The 21,715-nt window shown below is 39.0% G+C and overlaps 1 protein-coding gene across 12 annotated transcripts in view; it reads left to right on the top strand.

The window, feature by feature from the left end:
* The window catches only part of FRMPD1 (FERM and PDZ domain containing 1), a 147,055-nt gene that overhangs the window by 82,852 nt on the left and 42,488 nt on the right, over positions 1-21,715 (top strand). For 10 of the 12 annotated variants that reach the window (XM_023242457.2, XM_045043160.1, XM_023242456.2 and 7 more), the window contains one exon: positions 15,503-15,607. In XM_023242457.2, coding sequence (XP_023098225.1) covers positions 15,507-15,607 — 101 coding nt within the window. In that variant the 5' untranslated portion in view covers positions 15,503-15,506. Of the gene's footprint in view, positions 1-15,502; positions 15,608-19,522; positions 20,023-21,715 lie in introns of those variants that run through there. The other 2 variants (XM_023242461.2, XM_045043163.1) reach the window with 1 other exon arrangement.

Here is a 21,715-nt window from a genome sequence, read left to right on the forward strand (position 1 = left end):
TGTTGATTAGTAAGCGTTCCTTGAATGAATGTGTGAATGTGAGCGTGGTCTCAGAGGTAGAAAGGGAAGCAGGAGCCATGGCGATGTTTGTCCAGGTGTGTCATAGCAGGGTGCTTGACTCGAAGTTTGACTTAGAGAATTGGAGAGAAAGAGGGGAACTCTTTGACCCTCTGGAAATAGGAGTGGGAGAGCCCATGATGGAATCTCCAAGTGAATGAACGTCAGCCTGACTCCAGACTTGCAACCCCATGCACTGGTCATCTGATTCTTTTTTTTCTCCCTGGCACTTACCCTTTATAACATTCTTTGTCAATTTCCTTTGTTATGTTTATATCATTTCTTGCCTATGGAAAGCCTCACCTGGAAGTAAAAACTTCATGAGGGTAGTCAGTGTTGTCTATTTTGTTATGCAACTCTATCCTCCAATCCTTCCAGCCTAAGCAAACATTAATGACTGTCTCCCACTGTAGATTTGCCTATTCTTGACTTCCTGATGACCAGAATCATATAATGTGTAGTCTTTGGTGACTGGCCACTTTCACTTTAGCACAGTGTTTTCAAGATGCATCCATGCTTAACCCCTTAACTTTACAGGTAAGAAATCGGACTCAGAGAGGGAAGGGACATGACTTGGGTCATGTGTCCTGCTGGTAGCAGAGCAGGAATCTGATTGCAGGGCTTCTGTGCCCCTATCCAGTGCTGTGTTCCTGTCCAAGGTGGAAACAAGGGGCTCAGAAGCCACAACTGACTCAACAGTGACATTTACCATCTGCCTCTGAGGCTGCTTACAGGGCTCCTCTAAACATAGCTGTGATGGGGTGAGGCCTTGAAGATAGTGTTATTGTGAGTGTCTGACCTTTCCCACATCCTTTCCAGGGCTCACTGTCCATCTGATAAAGTAGATAACTTGTGTCACCAGTTTGCAGTCTTCTGCGTGGAGTGGCCTGGGTGTCCGTGCCCTCATATCACTGGCAAGAGGAAGGCACAGCCTGGTCCCTATTGGTGCAGGCTGTTCCTCTTGCCACTCTGCAGCTCCCAGAGGGCCATGCAGAGGCCATCTGTATTGAGCCAGAGAAGAAGCTGTGTCCTCCCTAAGAGATGTCTAATCCTGTTCGGCACATGTGAAATCAGAGTAGCATGACAGTGCCCTGACCCTGTGTTTCCCAAAGACTTGTCTTTGTGCCACATGGCACCCAGGATGGGTTTTGGTGATATGTGAATGAACATTTTTGTTTAAGTAGTGGTGTATTTATTTTAATGTATGCCATGAAAAAAGCCATATCTGGCACGATCAGACCTATGATTTAATGAATATTATCACTTAGGATGAAGCTACAGAGGGGGTACCATACCCCAGAATCCTTTTTACACAGATGGTGTATGTGGCAGGTGTGGTAATCTGGATATTTGCTGACATAGCAAGGGCCATGAGGGCAGTTTGAGGTCAACTGTCATTTGGGGACTGCTACTCTGGGGTGAGGATGACCTAGGGTACTTTCTCATGGGCCACCTCCTATGTCTCCTTTACACCTGGTGCAAGGTGAGATGGCAGAGGCCATTAGACCATTCCAAGGTCTAATTCTAGAACATTCTCATCGTCCCCCAAAACACCCTTTACCCATTAGTAGTCCATTCTCCTTTTCCCTTCCCCACAGCCTCTGGCAATCACTAATAAGTTTTCTTCATGTATGGATTTACCTATTCTGGACATTTCATGTAAATGAAATCATACAATTTGTGGCCTTTTGTGTCTGGCTTATTTCACTTTGCAGGGTTTTCAGGGTTCATCCATGTTGTAACATGTGTCAGTCCTTCACTCCTTCTTATGGCAGAGATAAACTTCTTGTACTTCCAACTTTTGCCTCCGACAAATTTGGTGATAGAGCGGAGCTCACACTACCTCAGGAAAAGAGGTAACATTTGGTAACATTTGCATAGGACTTTATAGTTCTCAAAGAATTGTCATAAGTAGTAGGATATAAGCCTTAAACCAACCCGGGAACACAGCTGGGCAAGGATCGTTGTAATTGGTTTTACAGATGAGAAAACAAGCTGAGAGGGAAGCGTTCTGTGCTAGTCCAGGGTACCACCACGGCCATTCATTGGTGTGTGAGTAGGACTTTGGTGAGTGATGGGCAGGGGGTGTGGACAAAGCAGAAGAGACAGCATCTGCGGGCATCATGAGGGTGTGAGAAATTAGAGTCTGTCTGTAGAACAAGGGGTAATTCAGTTCTGCTGGAGGTTATGGTGTGAGGGAGATGAGACAGACAGGTGGGCAGGGGCCAGATCACAGAAGACTTGATGCATCCTGAGGCCAGGAGGGACGAAGGAGGCTGGAATCATTGAGTCCAGTTCCAGAAACAAGCAAAATAATCTGATTTGGAATTCCAGTTACGTCACTTCCTTACCATGTGCTCGTGGCCAGATTAATTGCTTCATGCCTCAGTTTCCTTTCTGTAATGAAGACTGTAATAAGCATTAAATAAGATAATGCATACAAATTGCTTAGCCCAGTGCCTGGTTCATAGCAGTTTGTATAGTTAATATATTTGAAATATATTAATTATAGTTAATATATTAATTAATTATAATTAGTATATTAATATAGTTTGAAAATGAGTCATGTGATTAGAATGACATGTTGTATCACTTTGGTAGCCATATAGAGGGCAGATTGATGGAGGGTGAAACTAGAAGTAGGGACTGGCCAGGAGGTTATTATAATAAGTCCCAATCCAAGAAAGGAGAGGAAGTGAGAGATTAAGACAACCAGAAGCAGGGGCACCTGGGTGGCTCAGTCAGTTAAGCATCTGTCTCTTGATTTCAGCCTAGGTTACGATCCCAGGGTCGTGGGATGGGGCCCCGCTTTGGGCTCCGTGCTGAGCATGGAGTCTGCTTCAGGTTCTCTCTTTATCCCTCTCCCTTGCTTGTGTGCTCAGTCTCAATATCTCTCTAAAAAAAAAAAAAAAAAAGAAAGAAAGGAAGGAAGGAAGAAAGAAAGAAAGGAAAGATAACTGGAAGCAAAGTCAATAAAACTTGGGGACTGGATCAATGTGGGGCATGAAACAGGGTAAGTCAAGAATGATTCCCAAATTTTTGGTGTGGGCAGTTAGAAAATTTAATGGTAGTCTCCTCAACAAGATATTCCATTTGGAGGAGGGGATTTGAAGAGTGGAGCAAAGAAAGATGGTGAATTCTGTTTTAGGTATAACTGGCTCCACTGCTTATGGGACATCTTGGTAGAGATCCTAGAGAGGCAGATGGCTCTCAGAGCAGCTCGAAACCATGGGAGTAAATGATATCGCTTATGGGGAGTGTTTAGAGCAATAAGTCTCAAACTTTACTGTATACTGGAATCACTGGGATAGGGGTTGTCTTTAAAAACTACCACTGTCTTGGGGCGCCTGGGTGGCTCAGTCGGTTGAGCGTCCGACTTCAGCTCAGGTCATGATCTCACAGCTTGTGAGTTCAAGCCCCGCGTCGGGCTCTGTGCTGACAGCTCAGAGCCTGGAGCCTGTTTCAGATTCTGTGTCCCCCTCTCTCTCTGTCCCAACCCACTCGCATTCTGTCTCTCTCAAAAATAAATAAACATTAAAAAATAAAAATAAAAAAAAAACCTACCACTGTCTGGCTTGCACCCTCAAACATTTTGATTTAATTTTCTAGGGTGTGACCTGGGGTTGTTAAAAGCTCCCTGTGTGATTTTACTATGTGTTGAAGTTTGGGAATCAATGGCCGAGAAATAATAGGTATCATTTATTTGGATGACAAGGGAGCTGAAAACCCAAATCAAGGATTAGATGATGGATGGAAGAGGAGTTTGCTCAGAAGACTGAGTAGGTGTATGTATTCTGAGAGGCTGAAGGAAATGGAGCCCATGTCACAGGAGTCAAAGGAGGAAGATCAAGAAGTTTTAGCACTTTATGTAGGTTTAAGAGTAAATGCTAGTTTGGTCATTTATTTCTCTCATTATTCCAGTGGCTGGGTATTTGCCAGGCATTTTGGTTTCTTATGCTTTTTAATTTATTGCCTCAACAGTTGGCTTATATTCTTGGGCCTTTGGTATATTGGAGATTAGTTGTTGTAAGGTTTATATTTTATTTATTTTTCTGTTTATTACTGTCGTGTGGAAGTGCCACCATCCCATTTTGTGTTCCATTCATCTGTCATTTATTTAACAAACATTTATTGAATTTATTAAATATTTATGTTGTGAGTTGGATGTACTAAGATGACTAAGAGAAAAAACCCTGCTTTAAATTTTTTGAGAGTATATAATTATCTTTTTTTTATGTTTCAAGTTTATATTTAAATTCTAGTTAGTTAACATATAGTGTAATATTGGTTTCAGGGGTTAGATTGTTTATAACCTGGCCCAGACAAACTCACAACCTGGATTCATCTCACCTCCTAAATCCTAGGCTCTTGGAAGGCACATGTGGAGTTAGTTCCTATCCAGTTTTGACTATTCCCTGTAGGATCCCTTATCTGCTAATATCTTTTGTAGTTCTTGCACACCTTGGTGATGAAAAGCTTTTTCTCCTTTAAGGCAGCCCAGTACCATTTTGATAGCTCTGATTATGAAAAATTCTTTTCAAGATGGGCAAAATAGATAAAAGTTAAAGCTAATTCCATGGGTTCATGGAGATTCATGACACTGTTGTGTCTACTTTTGTGTATGTTTTTAAAATTTCCTTTAAAAAATAGAAAAGTTCTTTACATTGAGCTGAAATCTGTCTTCTTGAACTTTGATGAATTGTTGATTAGAGCCATTCAGAACAAGTCCAGCTTCCTTTTACACATACAGTCCATTCCAACATTTATGATTGTTCATAAATTCTCCTACATCTTCACAACTGAACAGTTTGCTCAGGTTATTTATCTCCGGTATTTTCAAATTGAGTCCCATGTGCAATCATGCCAACTATAGGCACTGATGGTTTAAGTGCCTTCGCTGTATTTATCTGTCATTTCTCTTTCATGTTGCATTGCACTGACTAGCAACTCCAGTGTTGTAATGAACGTCATAATTTTATTTTCTCTTTTAAGTGGAATGCTTCTATTTTTCTTTCTAAAATAATATTGAATTGCCTGGTTGTAAAAATCAAACAAGATTAGTTTCCAGCATCTTATGATCATTGACTTCATTATTTTTTTATGAGATAACATATATTAATAATTTTCCTTATATTGAGATGTTCTTTCTTAGGATAACCAGCTTGATTATGATATATTATCCTTATAATGTGGATTTTGCTGGAGGTAATTTTGTTTTAATTAAAAAAGCAAGCATATTAAGAATTCTTTATCCCAAAGTAGAGAGAACAGTAAAATGAACTTTACATGCCCTTCTCCCAGCTTAACGTTATCAACGTTTTCTGCCTATTATCTTATTTAGGAGTTTTTTGAGTATTTCATGAGTAAGATTGACCTACGTCCCTTTTTAGTGAAGCTTTGTCAGATTTTAAATTCAGGGCTATCTTTGCATTATTAGAAGAACTTGATAGACTGCTATCATTTCCTCTGTTGATGAATATTTTCTATTAATTTTGGGGAGAGTTTGAAATAATTCTTTATAAACATGAAAACACATCAAATTCTATGTAGGGTACTTTTTTCAGATTTTTTTTAAAATTTTTTTTTCAACGTTTTTATTTATTTTTGGGACAGAGAGAGACAGAGCATGAATGGGGGAGGGGCAAAGAGAGAGGGAGACACAGAATCGGAAACAGGCTCCAGGCTCTGAGCCATCAGCCCAGAGCCTGACGCGGGGCTCGAACTCACGGACTGCGAGATCGTGACCTGGCTGAAGTCGGACGCTTAACCGACTGCGCCACCCAGGCGCCCCAAGATTTTTTTTAAAAAAATACCTTCTAAATTTCTTCTGCCGGTATAGATTTACTTGGAATTTTTATTTCATATTTTTAGTTCAGGTTCTTTGCTTTCAGGGGTGAAGATATTAAATTGTCTGTTTCCTGGAGTTGATCAGCCTGTGGAAACCATAGAATAAATGAGCCAAATACGCTGACCACTCTGCCAGGTACCTCCCACCACCAGTCAGAGAGAAGAAAGGGGCTGACCCTTCGCTGAAGTGGAGGCTACGTTTCATTCATCTCTCATATACGGTCACCTGCACTGGGTGTTTTTTCAGTAAATGGGTGTTTCCTGAACTGGATTTTTAAAAAAGAATTTACTTATTTATTTTGAGAGAGACAGAGATAGCATAAGTTGGGGACGGGCAGAGAGAGAGAGAGAGAGAGAGAGAGAGAGAGAGAGAGAGAGAGGATCCCAAGCAGGCTCTGTGTTGCCAGTGCAGAGCCCAACGCGGGGCTGAAACTCACAAACCGTGAGATCATGACCTGAGCCGAAAACCAAGAGTTGGTTGCTTAACTGACTGAGACACCCAGGCGCCCCTGAATTGGATTAAAAAAAAAAAATAGTATCTTCATCCATCCAGGAAAAATCAACATCAACCCCTTGGTCTCTTGAGTTCCTGGGTGTTTCACTGCCGAACATCAGATTTTTATTTTCCCACGTGGGTCTTAGAGTCTTTTCCTGCTAAGACCCTATATGGAAAGCATGTCTTCCACTATGCCCAAGGAACTGGTTTAGGAAAATCCCTTGATAGATAAGAATGCACTTATATACTAAAGATTTGATGTGGAAATCTTGGAAGGTATCATTCTGTGAGACTGACTTTGTTATCCAGGAATCTACCCTTCAGGAAAATTGAAGGACTTACCAGGAAGACTCCAGAAAGATACATTCCTAATATATCCAAAGCCACCCATATTTACTTATCTAAATTCCTTGTGCATAACATGTATAGCACTGTCTAGTATTTTTTCTGTAATGTTTACCTGTCTTTGATCATTTCTCACTTTGTTATAATTTGTACCCTTGTTTTGCTAGTTTTGTCAGTCTTTGTCACTTTTTAACCCACATTAACGTTGTCTCTATTAAGTGAAATTTTATTCTAATTTTCCAGTTTATTTCTGCTTTTATTTTAGTTTTGTTCATTCTCTCATTCAACAAACATTTGTTGAGCCTATGTGACAGATCCTGGGAGAAATAAATAGAGATAAGACAGGGTCTCCATGCTCAAGTTGCTGACAGCGTAATAAGAGGAGAGAGGAAATAGTGAAAGCAAAAACAAAACACGAAGCTGACAAAAGACGTTCACTAGCAGGTTAAAAAAAAAAAAAAATCACAGAAGGACTCCTCGGGATGTCTTTCAAGAACAGAGTTTCAAATATCACTTGTAAAGCTTTTGTATTCCCCAGAGAGAAAAAGAACAAACTTGAGTCTATACCTCAATAATATGCTGCAAAACATATGAGCCTAATCCTTTCGTCTTCAAGTGATGATGATCTTTTCCTCTTTTAAAACAGGTTTGAAAGATGCTTCTTTAATCTTTGAAGTTTAAGAACTTCACTTGCTGTGTAAGCAGCCTTCCTCAAGGCATGTTGCTTTTTGTGCTTTTGATATTTGAGACGTATTTTTCAGCTCAAGAAATTTACCTTTGACTCTTTGATTTCAATTTTGTGCATTCCTATTCTCTTTTCTCTGCCAGTCTCTATTGTGAGTTGAATATCCTCAATCTGATTCAACGTCTGATAGCTTCACTTGAATTGCTATCCAGTTTTATTTTAAAATTTCGATTTAGTGGAAGTGATTTTGGGCTCTTCAGTTTCTCTTCTATCCTTTGCTGATTTTTGGTAATTTTCATTTCTCAATAGCTGGTACTAGTTGCTTGAAGGTCTTTACTATAACCTCTCCTATCCCTTTTGAAGGATTTATATCCTTAATTGTCCGGTGCTTTTAAGATAGCTTGTCTACCTGGTGTATTTAGTCTTCTTTTCCATTTGCAAAATATTTTGAGAGAGTTTACCTTTTCATGTTACTTTGTTCCAGACAACCAGAAGTGTGCTCAGTCTGGGGATTCATGCCCCTTTATAGGATTTTGTCAAATTGGTTGTGTGCCCAGAGGAGGGTGATCTAAAAGGATCCTGTCATATAAAGAACTGTGGAAGGAACTGGGGACATTTATTCTGGGGCAGAGGAGAGACTTGAATATTGCAACAAAATTGCTATGTTCAAATCAGGAAAGGTTTATGTATAGAAAAAGGGGATTATTTATGCTAGATGATGGGGAGGGTTGGGGAGGGGTGGCCATACTGCTACTGAGGACTGAAGCTCTCGTGAGGTGGAATTCAGCTTTAAGTAAAGAAACTTTCTAGCAATAAGATGGGTCCAACAGTGAATGACAGAACAATTAGAGGCCGGATGACTTCTTGGCAGTGGGATTGCAGAAAAGACTCAAATGTTTGGAGATTATCTGGGCTCTTTCTTCCATTAGCCCAGCAATCCAGAGGCTAATATTAAAACCATTAGTAGGGGGGCGCCTGGGTGGCGCAGTCGGTTAAGCGTCCGACTTCAGCCAGGTCACGATCTCGCAGTCCGTGAGTTCGAGCCCCGCGTCAGGCTCTGGGCTGATGGCTCAGAGCCTGGAGCCTGTTTCCGATTCTGTGTCTCCCTCTCTCTCTGCCCCTCCCCCGTTCATGCTCTGTCTCTCTCTGTCCCAAAAATAAATAAAAACGTTGAAAAAAAAAAAAAAAAACCATTAGTAGGTCATTTTCTTGACTTTAAACTCTCCTGCTTAGACCTTGCTGAATCAGGGAGCACTTTTAATGGCTTGGTTGACATTGCCATTTCTTTGGTCTTCAGCAATCCCTGGATGAAAGCATGTACCTTATCCACAGTCCAGATATATAATGCAAGTGAATTCTTATCATTATAGCTATATATGTTTATTTGAATCAATTAGCTAAATTCTATTTGGCAGCAGTTTCATAACAATTCTATGAGTAGCCATTGCAATTTGATGACCTTCAAAAGGAATAGAAAAGCTTTTGGATGTGTCCTTTTGGATATGTCTGAGATCCTGACATTTCTGCAGTCATTTGGAGACTGAAACAACAGAGAGATCAGAGATTTTTTTTTATCTTCTAGTGCTGTGGTTTCTTTAGGATCTCCAGCTGCTCTAGGTGATTGGGTCTTTGAATTTCAAGACAGAGCATAAACACATATCATCTTGCCTGGTTTCTGGATCGGTTCAGACCTCAAGGTGCATGAGTGGGAGGAGCCAGAGGTCATCTTGTCCCTGTATTCCACTGCAATGTCCCTCCTGCATCCATGCAGTTATTTCTATATGGTGGCCTTTTGGTGGTTTGTGAACCATGATCAGACAGGCCTCCTCCAAATCTTTGTCAAATAAATATTCTCTGGTTTTTTTTTTTTCAATGAGTCTTCACATGACTTGGTTTTAAGTCTTCTTACCATCCTAGACCTTTATAGAAAGACGCTGAAAGTGTGATGATCAGGAAAAAAGACAAACGGAGTTAATACCCATATCTTAAAGTTGTCAGCTGACTCACTCCTGTTAAGGGCCTGACTGAGGCAATTGATATTTGAAAACAATGTCCTGTGGGCCTTGCTGGATGTTTATTCTTCTGTTCTTTCTGATTAGTCTCTCTGTGTGTCAGACATTGGAACCTGCATTCTTGACCCTCCATGGTAAGTCTCACAGAAATATGATGTGATTTTGTATTCTTGGGAAAGGGACATTCAACAATCCTTATTATAAAAGAGCTTTTACAACAGCAAGGAAGCAAGCATTCCAGTAGGGGAAAAAAAGGAAAAATAAGAAAGTAACAAAAAGGAAATATAAGTGGCCATAGCTCATGAAAAATGTTCAGATATACTAGTAATCATATAACTTTAAATAAAAACTATTATGAGCTCTGATATGGAAAGATGTCCATGATATAGTCACTGGTTACAAAAATGCAGGCTGACTGTAGAGTGATTCTATTTTTGTGGACTATACATTTTAATATATGTAATAGAGATTGGTATAAATTTAGGGCAAAGTTGGTGCAAATACCCACCAAATACTTCATATAATTTTTATATGTGATGGAATTATGTGTACATTTACTTTTTTCCTATATTTTCAAGAAATATATATTTCCACCAATTTTTAGATGCTACTTTCCATCCTATTAGCAAATATTAGATTATTCAGGGGTGCCTGGGTGGCTCTGTGGGTTAAGCGTCTGACTTCGGCTCAGGTCATAATCTCACAGTTCGTGGGTTCAAGCCCCACATCAGGCTCTGTGCTGACAGCTCAGAACCTGGAACCTGCTTTGGATTCTATATTTACCTCTCTCTCTGCCCCTCCTCCCCCCCACTCTCTCAAAAATCAATCAACATTAAAAAAACATTTTTTTTAAATGGGAATATTCACTATTCATGAAATCTATCAGGGAGTGAAAACTGGTACCTTCTTGGAAGCAATTTGACAATACACATCCAAATTCTTAAAAATGACATACGCTTAAATTCATTAATTTCACTTTGAGGAATTTATCCCAAGAAACTATCTGGGAAGTAGCCATTTACCATAAATAGGGATGTTCGTTGTAAAGCTTTTGTAATACTGAAAAATTGGAAATAACACAAATGTCCAATGATAGATTTACTGAATAAATTGTGATATGACCAGAGAAAATAACACTATAAAGCAATTTAAAATGATGATGATCTAAATGCTTAAATATTAATATGGAATGATATTCATGAAATATTAAGTGGGAAAATTATAATATCTCATTTTAATAAAAACAGCATGTATAAGCATAAAAAAAGAAAAATTGACAGTTGATAACTCTGGGATGTATGATTACAGGTGATTTTATTTTCATTATATTTTTCTGTGTATTTTACTATATGCATATATTCAGTTTTTAAAATTTAGCTAACATAATTAACAATAGTTAAATAGTTAAAAAAAAAGAAAATAGTACTAAGGGTTTATAATAGAAATCAACAGTCCCTGCCCCACTCTTCCTTAGCATCTAGTTACTTTTCTTAGAGGCAACCTCTTTCAACTCTTCTAGCTATATCCTCTGCTTTTTTTCCCTCCATGTTTCTGAGAAATATGCTTGCATTACTATTGCATAATTTATTAATTTTAGAGATTATTTAATTATTGTGGTTAATGAGGTTTTAGCTCTTACACCACTACATCAGCTCCCCTTCACCATAGCCTCCCCAAATCATATAAGCTGTTTTTGAGGAATCATTTTTCAGTGTTTACATTATTATGACAATGTAAATATTGTTCATTTCTGAGCCAAGTAATGAACTAAAATTTGGTTACCTTAACCATACAACCTTTTGTTTTTCTTGTATTTCAGAATTTCCTGTTTTTTATTTGCTTAGTTTTCCATGTACCTATTGCTAATTCGTTTCATACCCTCCAACAGCTTCTCAGTGAATTTTTCTGAAGAAACACATAAGATAATCTATATTCATCTTTTTTTCCTAAGACCTTGGTCTTCATGCACCAATCTGTGAGGTTGCTCTTTATAGGTCTCATGTATAGGCACTACCATAGTACATCCCTTCATAGTCATCCTGGATGTTCCCTTTGCCTCCTGTCTGTATTTCATCCCCAATTTCCTGGATCCCATTTCCTTATTTATTTCCTTCTTTTGCTGGAGCACATCCTCTTTGCTCATCCTGAGAAAGGGTATAAGAGAGGTAAATTGTCTGAGATGTGAACGTATGAAAATGTGTCTACTATTTGATTGGTAGTTTGGCTGGGTATAGAATTCTAAATTGAAGCAATTTTTCTTCAGAAATTTGAAAACATGGCTTCAATGTCTTCAGGCTTCCATTGTTGTTACTGAGAAGTCTAATGCCATTTTTATTCTCAATTGTTTGTGTGCCATCTATCTTTTTCTCTGAAAGTTTTGAAGATATTCTCTTCTTTTAGTTTCTGAAATTTTACAGTGTTATTTCTTGATATGGGTCTTTTTTTTTTTTTCACTTATTATGCTGGGCACTTAGTAGATAATCTGGAAACTTAGGTTTTTCAGGGAAATTTTATTGAATTATTTTATAATTTTCTTATCTCCATTTCCTTTGTTCTCTCCTTCTGGATTTCCTCTTAGATAAATATAGGACTCCTGGATTGATACTATACATTTCTAAGTTTCTCTGTTTTCCCTGTCTTTGGCTTTTGGTTACTCTTTTCTATAATATTTCATTGACTTCACTGGTATTCTAAACTTTTTAATTGAACTTTTAAATTCTGCCTATATTATTTTTAATTTTCAAGTGTTCTCATTATCTGCTCTCTTTTTCCAAGAAAATCCTCTTCTTGTTTCATGGATGTAATATTTTAAGGCTCTATGATTTTTTTCCTTCTGTTTCCTGCATTGTCTCTGTTTCTTCTAGGTTTTTCTGTTTGATATTTTTTCATAATGTAGGCTTTTCTCAAATATCCATTCATGTGTAAGAAACTTTGTATGATTTGTGGGGCTCACTGAATTAACAGGTTTCAATGCATGATGATCAGGCATCAAGTTGCCAGAAGTATCATTATCTAAAGTTGTTTTCTACGGTTCTTTTTAATTCTCCAAAAAAAGGATTCTCTAGTTTCTTGCTTGGGATGTAGAGTCCTAGCTGCCAGTATTTGGGGAGCGGGGCAAAGGAAGAGGCAGAATGTCTTGTCATTCAGTAAGAAGAGTTTTAATCCTTTTATTTTTTCAAACCTGCAGTCTCTATTGGGCCTGGTCTCCCTAAGTCTGGAGGCTCTCTGGTTTGATTTCTCCAGAGAATAAGACTCTTGTCTCCAGTATGGTGAAGAAGGAGTGCTTGTCTTAGTGGGCAAAGGGAATGGGCTGGGACCTGTGAGTAAAATTGCTCCTTATAAAAATCCATTTCCATATTTCCAGCCCTATGCTTTATCCCTGCCTTCTCCCATGCCTGCTACCTCTAATTCTTGAACCATCTTAGGAAAACTCAGCTCATTTTTCATCAGAATCCATGAAAGCACATAGGTTTCTGTTTCCTTTTCTCTGCTCAGTTACCTCTCCTCCAAACAGTTTCTATCTTCCCAACATTGTCTATATCTCTCAGGTACCATCTTCTCTCTTATTCTATAGGTTTAATTGCCTTTATAGTCCTTTGCTGTAATTTATGAGAGAAGAGAAGAGATTAAGACATAGTTTCAATTCACCATATTTAACCAGAAATCTACCTTCTCTTTTATAATTTAAAAAAAGCAAGCTGCCTAGAACTAAAGACAGCATTCAGGTCTGATGTTCCTATTGTAGAATAAAACTAGACCAACATATCCCTTGATCTAAGTGGAATTTATTTTTGTTTGCAGCTGTTTTTTGTCCACTAATTTGTATTTGCCTGCCATTTAACTGAAAAGTACATATATTTCTCGCTTTCAAAGTGGTCAAGTTGGATGTCCTGCTTACATTTTTGTGTGCCTTGCCAGTGCACTTCTGGGATAGATACTGCTGTTACTCTGCTGATTGCCAATAGATTCTTCTTGCTGACATTTTATTTATGATATTCACTTTGGTATTCACAAGAGAGATTGTACTTTTACTTTATTTGTCCTGTTTTATCAGAATTGATGTCAATGTTATACTGACTGCTTAAAAAGATTTTGGGAGCTTTCCTTTTTTATAGTCTAGAACAGCTAAAACAGCATTTGGGGAAATTTGGGGGAAAATAAACTAAGAATGGTTAAAAGTAACATGGTATCCAGGATTGGATCCTGAAACAGAAAAGGAACATTTGTGGAAAAACTGGTGAAATCTGAATAAAGTCTAGAGTTTAGTTAATATTATTGGACCAGTGTTAATTTTGACAAAGATACAATGACTCTGTCAGATGTTAACATTAAAGGAAGCTGAGTGAAGGGTATATAGGAACTCTCTATATTATCTCTGCAACCTTTTTATATATCTAAAGTTATTCCAAAATAAAAAGTTTATATTTAAAATAAAACAATTTATCAGGGTGAGGTACATCTTAAAGATTTGTAAGAACTCACCTTTGAATCTGTCTATGCCAGGGACTTTTTTGTAGGGGTATCTCTTTATCAACTTTATGTTCTATGGTAATTGTCTTTTTAGATTTTCTGTTTCTTACAGGGTCATATTATATCATTTATATTTTCCTTGAAAACCATCGGTGTCATCAAGGTTTTAAAATGTATTTGTGTAGTGTTAACATAATCTCTTATAATTCATTTTTATTTTCTCTCTATCCATACTTATTTCCCAATGTCATGTTTCCTTTTGTGTGGTTATTTATTGGGTTGTGAAATTAATTTGGTGAATTGAGGCAATATTTTTAAAAGTGAAAATAACTAGGATAGAAAAATAGAAATATATATATACTGTTTCATGAAATTTTAATCTCCAGCATATGTGTGTTTTCTTGGTAACCTGACAATATCTATCAAAGAACAAATACATATAACTCTTGACCTAGTAATTCAATATTTGGGAAATTATCCAGATACATAATTGCATACATGCAGAAATGATATATGTGCAACATAATTCATTGCAGTATCATTTATAAAATAGCAAAAGATTGGCAATAATCCAAATGTCTATCAAGAGAGGACTACTTTTTAAATTATAGCACATTCATACAGTATAATACTCAGGGGTTGTCAAAAAGAATGAAGAAGCATTCTATGTACTGATGTAGAAAGATACCAAGGATATATATTCTAAGGAGAAGAAAGCACAGTACAGAACAAGGTTTATGATGTACTATCCTTTGTGTTAAGATGGGACATATAAAATCTTTATTTGTATTTGCTCATATAGGCATAAAGAAACTCTGGAAAGAAAAAGGAGTAGAGCAGTGATTATGAATGAGTGTGGGAACTGGGTGGATGAAGGAAGGATAGAAGGGAGATTTTTCGGGGCACCTGGGTGGCTCAGTTGGTTAGGCGTCCAGCTCTTGGTTTTGGCTCAGGTCAGTATCTCACAGTTTGTGAGTTCAAGCCCTGCATTGGGCTCTGTGCTGATGGCACAGAGCCTGCTTGGGATTCTCTCTTTCCCTCTGTCTTTTCTCCTCCCCTATTCATGCTCACTCTCTATAATAAATACGTAAACTTTAAAAAAAAAGAAAATACAAAATATTGAGCAAAAGAAGTAGCAATCAGAAGAATAGCCACAATGTGATTAGAATGCTCCCACGTATGTGCAGCTCCCAGTGCAGGCAAAACTAAGCTGTGCTGTTCAGGGACACATGCATACTTGGAGGCAGCAAGCAGTGTCACGTAGTAAGGTGTGTCTCTTACAATGGGTCACAGTCACAGTTTGAGAAACCTTATCTGTTTTATTCCCTAATCCCTCTCTTTAGTTGTTTAAGATGTAGAAAGCTAATCTGTTTCCCATGACTGTGTACTCCTTAGGCAGAGGGCTGCTATAAAGTTGTCCACTCTACAGACACTGAGGACCTGTTTGTGTTAATTTCAAAGAAAAGAGAGCCCTAGTTATTTGATCAGCATGTCCTTAAATGGGCAAATACAGGAAATGTCATAGTGATTTGTCAGATCCTCTTCCAAATATTTTGGTTAGCTTCTTAAGAAAACTCTTCTTCCTTGTAGGTAAATGGAAGAGCTGGAGACCAGCTTATTGCAGACACGGAAAGCACACAGAATAGAACAAATGGTGGCAAGATGGCTACGGCGTTCCCGGGACAGCTCGGCCCGGTAAGGCTCCTGGGCCAGCAGAGATTTCTGTCTGTGAGGATCTGGCATCCCCGCGGGCAGAGCTTTCGCCAGTCTTGGCAGCACCCGGGGATCAGTCTCCAGTTTGCTTTGTTCTTACCCCATATGGTGGGGGGAAGCATAAACAGATCGGCAGTTTTGCCGGAGTGCCTTTCCGTCTGTCCCCTTCCACCTCTTCCCTTGGTGTCTCTTACCATGCACCCACAATGTACACTCACACCAAACTCATACACACATTTACAAACAGTTGCACACAAATGGACTTACACACACAAACACACTTCGTACATACTCACACTCATGTGCACATACTCTCTGGAATATACTCACCCACATACTCTTGAACAGACACTCACACATTTCTGTCTCTCTGTCTCACACACACCCCTTGTCTTAGTCCTTGATGTGAGGGTCAGGAGATCTGCTGTTTATACTCTTTCCCCGTCTTTGTTTCCAGCAGCTGTTCCTTCCTTGCAGTCCCTATTTCATTCTAAACAAAATAAAATGAAATCAAATACAGATCTGATTTGACTGCTACAAGAGAACTTAAAATATGTTCTGTTTCGAAGTGTTCATTTTCCATCTCAGATTTCCCATCTGGCCCTGCCACAGAGATGAAATATCATGTGTCAGGTGTTTCTGAGGCACACATTCTTCCAAAGGAACTGGAAACAGCTGTTGTGCTGCTGAGCAATAACCCGTGCTCAGAACCACACTGCCCTGTGGCCAAGGGCTCCAATCCTCACACACTGTGGTGAGATAAGGCTGGTAGAATTAGCCCCGTGTCACAGGTGAAACACCTGAGGCCCAGAGACAGACTTGTTTACGATCATCCCCACCCCGTGTTCAGAAATCTTTGATGGGTCCCTATTTCTTACAGGGTACGTTTTAACATTTTTAGTTAGGCATTCAAGGCTCTCTGTGATTGACCCCTAGTACTTTACAGCTATTTGTCTTACTACTCCGTTTCATTCACATCATACTCCAGCTAAAATGAACTATTATTCATTGTTCCCCTACTATAAGCAACCCCTCTTCTCCTTTCACCCCTTAGACCGGGGCTCCTGTGCCAGATTCCTTCCTCCCAACTTCATGCATACAGAACCCACCCACAGTTCAAGGTCTGGCTGAACCATTGGGTCTTCCATGAAATGTTCCTTAGACTTAACCACTCCCATGGGACCCCACAGTATTTGATTGGTAGCATCGGCAGGGTGCTCCTCCTGATATGTTCAACTTATTTGAGCACATCTCTCTTTTTCCTTCTGGACAGTAGGCCCTATGAGCGCAGGGAAAGTAGTGGCCTCGCCTGTTCAACCCAGCAGTGATTGAGTTCCAAGAGAGTGATTGCAAGTGGTTAAGTAGTACTTGTGATGAATGGGGAAACTGCCAGGTACATCGCTTCCTAAAGTGAGTTCTGCAAACCCTAGTCCTATGTTATGCTGCTCCACTGAAGGTTTGGAAGTGACATAGCCCATACTCCACTCCCACCCACTTCTTGCATTTTGCACAGTGCATTTTTGCACATTAAAGGCCCTGAGATTCCTGCAGAGAAGAGACCTGTGTAACTTTAATTTGATGTTGCCTAAATATTTGACCTTTGGTACTCTCTAATATCCTGCTTTTCTCACAGAATGTAAATAAAAGGTGACACTGACCTGTAGGAAGTTTTTTTTATCCAATGTCTTTTCTGAGATACCTTTTACATATCATAAAACTTACCCACTAGAAGTATATAGCCCAGTGATTTTTAGTATACATTTAGTATATGTACAGAATTGTGCATTCTGTGGTGCAATCACCACAATCCAATTTTAGAACGTTTTTAATACCACAGGAAGAAACCTCATACCTGTGAGCAGTCACTCCCCATTTGCCCTTCCCCCAGACCCAGGCCACCACTCCTATACTTGCTGTCTCCATGGATCTGCTTATCCAGGATATGTCACATAAATGGAATTATATAATACGTGGTCTTTTGTGCCTGGCTTCTTTAACTTAGCATTATGTGGACAAGTTTCATCCATGTTATGGCAGGTATCAGTATTTCATTTTTATTGCCAAGTAATATTCCAGTATGGAATATTTTCTTTGTCCATTCATCAGTTAATATACACTTGGGCTGTTTCCACTTTGGAGCTAGTATGAATAATGCTGCTATGAACATGTGTGTAAAAGTTTTAGTTGGAACATATGTTTTCATTTCTCTTGGGTATATACTTGGGAGTGGTATAGATGAGTCACGTGGTAACTTAGTATTTAACCTTTGGAGGAACCGGCAGACTGTTTCCAAAGTGGCTATACCATTTTACATTTCCACCAGCAGTGTATGAGGGTGCCAGTGTCTCCACGTCCTCGCCAACACTTGTTAATATCTTTTCCTTTTCTATTGCGGCCATCCTAGAATGGGTGAAGTGGTATCTCATTGTAGTTTAAAAAAATTTTTTTTAATGTTTATTTATTTTTTATAGAGAGAGGGAGAACGTGAGCAGGGGAGGGGCAGAGAGGGAGAGGGAGACACAGAATCCGAAGCAGGCTCCAGGCTCTGAGCTGTCTACACAGAGCCTGAGATGGGGCTTGAACTCATGAACTGTGAGATCATGACTTGAGCCAAAGTCAGATGCTCAACCACCCAGGCGCCCCTGGGCAAGATTTAAAGAAACATGAAGAGCTTAATGCAACTTGGAGCCTTGGTGCTGGGTTTTATCCTCAGGGCTTAAAAAGATTGCTTTCAACTTACCTTGAATCTTTTTTTTTTTTTTAATGTTTATTTATTTTTGAGGGCGAAAGAGAGCGGGAGAGGGGCAGAGACAGGGACAGAAGATCTAAAGCAGGCTCTGTGCTGACAGTGCTGACAGTAGAGAGGCGGATGCGGGGTTCAGACCCACAAACCATGACATCATGACCTGAGAGGAAGTCAGACGCTTAACCAACTGAGCCACCCAGGTGCCCCTCAACTCAACTTGAATCTTAATGCTAATGAACACACACATACATGTTGTAGACACATGCGCACACACACACACGCACACACAGGCACACATGTACTCACATCCTTGTGTGCACGTATACACGTATCATGACATCTTTGTGTCAGAAGCCCTTCCTGTTGGTTTTACATGTTTTCCAAATTTCCCTGTTCATTGCAACCATACAACTATTTCCTAATTATAGGGATGGCCTTACTTGGCCCTTCTCATATTCCTAGTGATGTAGAAAGACCATTCCAGACAACCAGTTTTTTTTTTGTTTTTTTTTTTGTTTTTTTTGGCAACCAGTTTTTTATAGCTTCTTGACCCTAGGCAAAGTGGGGAGGTCTGAGAACAGGCTGCACTGCACCTTCAGAGCTGTCATTATTCTGAATCTCCTTTTTAACGTAATAATGGAATAACTACTTCTCTCAATTGTAGGCCTTCACCCTATAGCACTATACTCCCAGTGTCTACATTGCATGGTTTCTAGAAACTGCCGTAAGTATAGTCCTATGATTACACTACACGCTACATTTCTGTCTGGTACAGACTGCTCCCTCTATTTCAGCTTTCTTTGAATACACTTTAGATTAAAAATCCACCTTATAACAGACTTTAGCTTTTAAAATCATTCAAGCTGAACACATAATGCAGTGTTTAAACATAGATTCAAAATAGTTTCTCCACATCCTGCTGGACTCAAAGGTGAGTTCTTTGTTGTTACAGCATAGAAGTAAAATATATTTTCTGATGTAACAGAGAGCAGATAAAAAGCCAGAGAATATCAGAAGCATAATCTATTTCCATGTGGTGTTTTTTCCTTTTCAGCATTGATCAATTCAGTATGAACTAATGACCCATAAAATATAGAATTTGTCTACTCTAGACTACTTTCATGATAAATGTAACATGTTTTTTTTTCTAGTCCTACCGTAGGCCAAATCCAGCTATCTGGCAGGAATTCCATTGTGGAGCCACAGGTCTTACGCTGTTCCAGTGTAAAATCGTAGAAATGATCTCAGATTTATGGTTCGAAGCCATTACAGAGGAACCAGACATAAGTTTTTGAATTATCAGTGCTCAGTTTGATATTTATAAGATGCTTCAGAGGAGGAAATTTTGCTGCAGAGATCATTTCCTTCAGCTCCCTGTCAAATATTAAACATTCTTTGCGAGGAGAGGCCATGGTTTGGTCATGTTCTCAAGCAATCCCTTTCCAAACAAAAGCTGAAATGTGGCCTGTGGGGGAAAATGTCAAATCCAGACTTTGGGCCAAAGCCACTGACACTGTGCAGGGATAAGTCAACACAGTGGGGCCTTGTTTGTCTACCATTGTAGAAGAATGTACCCTTCCAAATGGAAAAATCAGATAACTGAAGACTACGCATTTGAAAAGCATAAGTTGGATTCTATTTTAACCATGTGGTAAGGTTTATTTTATCTTTTATTCTCCGTATGTCAATTAGCCTTACTATATGCCTAGCATTGAGTTTCGTACATGGGTCAAAAAAGACATGTTTTTTGCCACAAAAATCATAGTCTAGAGAGGACAGGAGCCTTCACATCATTGCAATTATGTATATTTCAAAAAAAAAAAAAAGGAGTGCATGTTCTGTGGGTGTGTTCAACAGAAGGAGATATTTATGCCAAAATCAGAAGATAGAGTAGGGGTTGAACTTCTTTGGTAAATTTCTGGAGAGCGTATGTTCTCAGGGGTTATCGGGGTGAGTGAGGGAGGATTCTAGGTAAAGGGAAGAGCTTGTGTAAAAGCCAGTTAATTTGAAGAACTCCAAGGAGAGTAGTTTGACTAGAACAAAAATATCAAGAGAATGAAAGGCTTGGTTGTAGACACTGGAGGGGTGGGCAGGAGCTGTATTAAACCACATCAAGGATTTCGGATTGGTCCATTCAGTCAGGGGAGATATCCGAGCAGGGTTGTATTTATAAAATCAGTCTGGGTACTGGATGGAGAGTCATTCAGGAGAGACAAAAGTGAAAAGTAGAGAGACCAGTTTGGAGACTCTTGGAGAAATCTGTCTGCAGGACAGGTAATGGGGGCCTAAAATGGAATGCTGGTTGTGGAGATAGAAATGGACGTCTTTCGAGATCTTTAGGTGTTGTGACCGATCAGATAATAGGGATGAGAGCAGGGTAAAGTCAAGGATGCTTCCCAGGAGTCCTCATGATACCATTTATTGAGCTCTGGGACATGGAGAAGATGAGTCCTAATTAATCATAGGGCAGAGCTGTATATCCAATTAAGCAAACAAAGGAAAATGACAAATATTGAACTCTGTTACTTACATTCAAGTGGTCTGCTTTTTATTAATGTTTATATGTACATTTTCACCTTTTGCCAGTCATTTGAGTTACTGTTTTGTATCCTGCTTTCTGTGTACAATATTTTGCTCATGTATTTACCCAATAAGTAAATCTTGCTGCAGAAAAATGATCTTCACTCAGCACTGTGAGAAATACAGAGGTGGGTAAAAAGTGGTTCCTACGTTCAGAGAATTTACAGACTATTTGGGGTAATAATATAAGGAATCACATAGCTATCAATGCAACTTGAGGTGCCATAAGAGAGGGCCAGAGTTTTGAGATGAGAGAATTTATGTCTAGAATAATCTGAGTTCTCCCTTAGGAAGGGGGTCTGAACTACAGTTTAGAGGATGCTCTGAAAGGGTATTTTCTAAGCTGTGTTTCCATGTATGTCTAAAGTTCTTAGGCTTGTGATACTTAGGCTTGTCTTGGAGTAATTCTTCACTGTGCTCAGTTTATCTATCTTCTGTTGATTTAGTTTGAGTTTTTCCACTCTTCTAAATGAAGCTGTGATAAATATTTTTGAATATTTAGGAGGCTGGGTGTTTTGAGCTCATACTCTATTCTGGGACGTTACCAGGCCTGGGGAACACAGAGATAAATACCCTTGTCTTTTAGGAACTCATAGTCTAGTACAAATAATATTTTATTTTTTGTTTAGGGTGATTACTTTGAGGAATGGCAGTCAGAATGGTAACAGAAGGTCAAAGAAAACGATCAGATTTTAAATTCATATTACAGTGTCCCTGATTATTTTCTAGAGAAATTGAATATCCAATTTATATGGTCAGCCTTA

Source organism: Felis catus, chromosome D4 (assembly GCF_018350175.1).
Source record: "Felis catus isolate Fca126 chromosome D4, F.catus_Fca126_mat1.0, whole genome shotgun sequence".
Classification (NCBI taxonomy): domain Eukaryota; kingdom Metazoa; phylum Chordata; class Mammalia; order Carnivora; family Felidae; genus Felis; species Felis catus.